This window comes from Impatiens glandulifera, chromosome 4, assembly GCF_907164915.1.
Source record: "Impatiens glandulifera chromosome 4, dImpGla2.1, whole genome shotgun sequence".
Taxonomy (NCBI): domain Eukaryota; kingdom Viridiplantae; phylum Streptophyta; class Magnoliopsida; order Ericales; family Balsaminaceae; genus Impatiens; species Impatiens glandulifera.
This window is the reverse complement of record NC_061865.1, coordinates 50933843-50939139: the sequence shown is the minus strand read 5'-3', so window position 1 is coordinate 50939139 and position 5297 is coordinate 50933843. Positions and strand designations below refer to the sequence as shown.

Below are 5297 nucleotides of genomic sequence, written 5' to 3'. Positions count from 1 at the left end.
TTTATACATTGAGTTATGTTATTCATTTTGTACTATTTGAAATTTTAAACCATTTCAAATAAAAATAAATATAGAATGAACAATTTTAAACAAAATTATGTATAAAAATATTTAAAACTCAAGTAAATTATATATATTTTTATGTGAATTTTCTAATCACATTGGAAAATCAAAACCATAATGATTATACTCATAATTAGCTAACCTATAATGAATTCTAAATAAAAATAAATAATTATAAAAAAAAAAAAAAGTTCAACAAAAAGGATGATCAGCGCTTAGACCTTCTTCGGTACTAGGTTTAAGTTCAAGTTTTGGAGGCTGACGCTGTTGTTGATGATGATGATGGTCCTCCGGTGCTGATTGATGCTGAAGCAACAATTCCGGTTGTTGTTGTTGTTGAAATTGATAAACACCATCATGATGATGATGTTGTTGATGAGAATTACCCAAATCCAGAAGAGGTTGATCATGCATTTGAACCTGTTTAATTAGTAACATCTACAATATCAGATCCAATCCACCATTATTATAAAAAATGAGATTTCCTCACCATCTCTAGCTTATCTCCCATTCCAGCAAATTGTTGCAACTCCATCATCTGTTGTTGTTGTTGATGATAGAACTGTTGTTGTTGTTGTTGTTGATGTTGATGATCCCTAACCATCAATTGTTGTCCATCAGGCTGCTGCTGCATCCCTCCTATCAACTGATGATGATGATGATGCTGCGACATGTGAGGTCCAGGTCCAGGTCCGCCGGGAAAGACCGAAGAAGCGTGTGAGAGGTTGTTCGAGTGTTGTTGTTGTAGATCGTTTGGAGGATGAGATGATAGATTTGGTATAAGAGCAGAAGAACCAATATATCCAGCTAATTCTCCTCTTGCCATAGCTAGATCATATTGGATTTTACTTAACCGGTGTTGAAGAACAGATATTATGCCTACGCAACCGTATACCGGATCGCGAAGGCGGAATTCGGCTTCATATGAGAGGGAATTCACAGCTTCTTCACGTTGTGAGGCGTGTAATTCGCTTAAGAGCTTCGAAACATTGCTCGCTCCGAACACTCTGTGGACATTGGCGAACTTTTGAGGATTGTCCGGTGGGAAATAGGGAGCAAATACGCATTCGTGCGTACATTTACGACGGAGGAACTTGCATGCTGCACATGGAGACGAAGACATTTGTTTTATGAATCAGCAGATCTTCTGCAATGCATGAAGAAATCAAATCAATATAAAGATAAAAGGAAATCAATCAATGAATAATCAATAATCGATGATACATGGATCCATCCATGGAAGAAGAAGAAGAAGAGAAGATGATCTGATTTATATGACAGTTTCCGTAAAAGTCTCTCTCCCCTCCCACTCACCCCACACACTCCCATCTCTCTCTCTATCAACTAGGGTTTCAACACATCTTGTTCAGAGTTTTTCGGAGATATCATGCATACTTTTTCTTTTATTTTATATAAAAAAAGGTTTGAACTTTTCTAATTAATTCTTACTCTAACTGAAAACGGTTTCAAATCATACCATTTTTATTATTTTATATAAAAAATATTAATATTATTATATTATTATTGTTTTTTTTTTTTAAACTAAAAAAATATAATATTCTTATTCTACATTTTATTCGATAAAACAATTATCTTTTCACATATTTTTTTTATGAAGGAATATCTCATTTCTCATCTTATGACCTTACACTTTCACGGTCTCAAGACTTTCAATTGATACTACCTTATTATACATTGGGCAAACCACATCTCAATCACAACATTTTTTTTATTGCTTATCATTTTTTTTCTCTTTAATTTTAAATTGTACATGCATTAAAATATTTAATAATTTCTCTCTTTTCAATTTTTTATTATTTTAAAAAATATATTTAATAATTTAACTCTCTTTAATTTTTTTATTATAAAATGATAATAAATATTATTTCATTTGAAATTGGATCATAAATTATTTAACTTAAACTAGAACCTAATAAATATAACTCAAATACTAATATTAAACCTAAATAAAAAGAAAATTCTATAGTAATTAAGTTATAATATTATGTGCTGAATTAAATTTTTAATAAATCTTATATGAGGATGAAAGGGTAAAAAAGAAGAGTCTTTTTTTTTTTTTTTTAGAGAGAAGTAAGATAGAGAACTTAAACAAAATAATAGTTTAGTAATATATATATATATATATATATAATTAATATATATATTTTTAAAATATATTTTATTAATTTGATTTATTCATTCTATTTATTATAACTTAATAATTTTTAAATTTAACTTTTAATTTTCTCTCATATTATGTATATTTATTGATTTATTAATTTTTTTAAATTATTACTTTTAAAAATATATAAATTAATTAATTAATTTAAATATATAAATAAATAATTACAAATTAATAGATAAAAAATATATAAAACAAAATTTTCCTAAAGGTTCTCCTTTTGTCCCAATATAGTTTCACTATAAAGTTTTTTTTTTAATAAATAAAAGAGAATAAATTATTAAGAAAGAAATAATTAAAATGCATTTATAGTGACATGTACAATAATTTTAAAAAATATTTATAATAATAAAAAATACAAAAAGAGAAATTATTAAGTATTTTTTAATAATAAAAATTAAAAAAAAAATCATTAAATGTGTCCTATTTAAATATTTAAAAGAGAGGAAAAGAAAATGTAAATATTAAAAAAAATAAAAAATAAATATAGACTTAATCAGCAAGTCTAATTAGCAGTCCATACATCATTCATTCGTTTGTCTAATCAGCGCTCCACACATCATTCATTCCTTTCGTTACCTTTTGCTACAAATATTTGGCTTCCATATAATTACTCATTTTATATATATATATATATTTTATTTATTATTTATGAAATAGTATAAAAATTTGAAGTTTTGTTATAAGGGAAAATTGTTTATTGATTTGATAATTTCTTTCTCTCACACACAACAATCGCACACTCTTTTATATTAAATCGAGACTAGGAAGATCTAGGGGAAATTGGAAATTTGACGAAATGACCATAAAGAATGACTTATTTTGTATCCATGGTCACCCGATAATTTTTATTGCTTTGGTGACCACTTTATTTTTTTGGAGGAAAATACCTTTATCTCGTAACGTGAATTGAAAAAGTTCTTTATATAAATACTTATTTTTTTTTCATTTACGTTAGTTCCTTTCTCTCTCTTCTCTCTCTACTCATTCTTCTCTCTTAGACGAAGGCAACGACGGTGGAACCCTAAATGAAAACATCATACAGATCGATACTAAAACCCCATTTTTAATATCATGTGTTAATCGATCATGCAGATCGATTTACGTGTTTATTTTCATTATCTTCATTTCAAACCCTAAATTGATTTAACTTGTTCTTATTGTTCATATTGGTTCATATTTTGTTCATTTTATTGTTCATATTGATTTTCATATTCGTTGTTCATATTGTCGATGATGATATTTGTAGATAATTTTGTCGATGATCATGGGTTCTGTTTTAGGGAAGATTCACTTTTCGCTTCATGTTTCGCTAAGTTCTTCCCGTGACGTAAAGTCATTCGCGTTTTGCTAAGTTCTTCACGTTTCTTTAAGGACTTCGCGTTTCTCTAAAGGTCAAGATTTTTTGTTATTTATAGTTAACCATGACTTCATTTGATAAGGTATTTACATCACTCATGGTTTTGAAGAGAATTTGTCTTAACAAAATAAACCTTAATAATATTTACATAGAAACATTTAGATTCTTCACAAAATGCCTTTGAAGAAACGATCATTGAGCTTCCGTTAAGATGGTATGAAATCGATTTTGTAAGTCATTAAGAAAAATAATTAATGACTAACGAAATTGATTTCAAACCATCTTCTCTTACCTAGAACTCAATGATCGCTTCTTCAAAGGCCTTTTCTGAAGAATCTAAATGTTTCCATGTAAAATTAATAAGATTTATTTTGTTAACACATATTTTCTTCAAAACCATGACTTTGTTATTGATACATTGTCAAACGAGAGAGATTACCTATAAATAAATAAAATTGTACTTAACGTTTCGTTAAGGACTTCGTGTCTCGTTAAGGACTTATGTTTCTCTAAGGAAGTCGAAGAGGCGCGCATTTTTGCACGCGCTATACCTTATTTAAATATTCTTTTCTGTGTGCGATGAACATTTCATTTCTTCTCTCCCTCGCGAAAGCCTCGTCTCTTTCTAGCCTCTGTTAACTTAACTGCTCCCTGCCTTGACGATTCTTCCTGCTCGTCTTCTCATCCGTCATTAATCAGGTTTGTTTAGTTTTTTGTTTAAACCGTCTTATGTTAATGTTTTTGGTTTACACCTTCTTATGTTAAGGTTTTGGTTTTTGCTCGTCTTATGTTAAGTTTTTATGTTCATGGTTTCTCAATGGGTCTTCCCTCGCTATGGGTTTAGGGCTTCGCTAAGTACTTCACGTTTCACTATGTACTTCGCATTTCGCTTAGGGTTTGCGATGGTATTTTTATTTGTTCTTACATTTTTGTTGTTTTTTTTAGATGGAAAAAACCACAGTTACTGAGTTTCCCGATAGGATTTCTTAGAAAAGTGCCCTCTGCCTCAAGAAGATTGCTAAAAAGTTCGATACAATCTTTTGAAGAGGGTTTATAACACCTAATTTAGATATTTATTCATAGCTCCAATCTTGCAGTTCTCAGGAACTATTGTACATTATATGTTGCTTAGGAGGGTAAGCTCAAACTCTAAGGAGATAACATTCATGGTCAATGGGTAGAAACTTGTATTTGGTATAAAGGAGTATGACTTGGTTACAAGCCTAAACTTCGACAGATTTCCTTTGTGATCGAAGAAGATGAATGTCGAGGTTTTTCACCTCTCTTAGTGAAATATTTTAAAGGGAATACAAATGTACGAATGAACGAGTTGAAGAATGTTTTTATGAAATTCACTGATAAAGAAGATGCATGGAAGATGTGGCTGGTATGCCTGATTTGCCAGTACCTATTTGCATTTGACCCAAGGAGGAAGGTATTTGAAAAAATCCTCCATATGGTGGAACACGAGAAAACTTTCCTCAAATTTCCATGGGGGTATGTCTCCTTTAGAGCCACCCTCAAGGGTTTGAACAAGAACATGAAACGTCTTATTTTCTTATATTTTAACAAGAAGAAAATGATTACTCATCCTTATGCTCTTTTTGCTTATAACGTTTATGGGTTCGCACTGGCATTTCAAATGTGGACATATGAGGTCATCAAAAGCTTTGTCCTAAATTCGCCAAAAGG

The 5297-nt window shown here is 29.9% G+C and overlaps 1 protein-coding gene across 1 annotated transcript; it reads right to left on the bottom strand.

Moving 5' to 3' along the window:
* Nucleotides 1-255: 255 nt before the first annotated feature.
* Nucleotides 256-1186, bottom strand: LOC124935343 (protein ASYMMETRIC LEAVES 2-like). Its single transcript, XM_047475781.1, has 2 exons — nt 665-1186; nt 256-483 (listed from the first exon to the last, which is right to left on the bottom strand). Exons 1-2 carry the CDS (start codon nt 1184-1186, stop codon nt 256-258), a joined length of 750 nt encoding a protein of 249 aa, XP_047331737.1.
* Nucleotides 1187-5297: the final 4111 nt, after the last annotated feature.

What these genes read in the sequence shown, in the direction of transcription:
- LOC124935343 (XM_047475781.1), bottom strand. Translation starts at nt 1,186, where the DNA reads ATGTCTTCGTCTCCATGTGCAGCATGCAAGTTCCTCCGTCGTAAATGT. An exon ending in CTGATGGACAACAATTGATG is followed by an intron (nt 484 to 664) that starts GTTAGGGATCAT and finishes CTAATTAAACAG; the next exon opens with GTTCAAATGCATGATCAACC.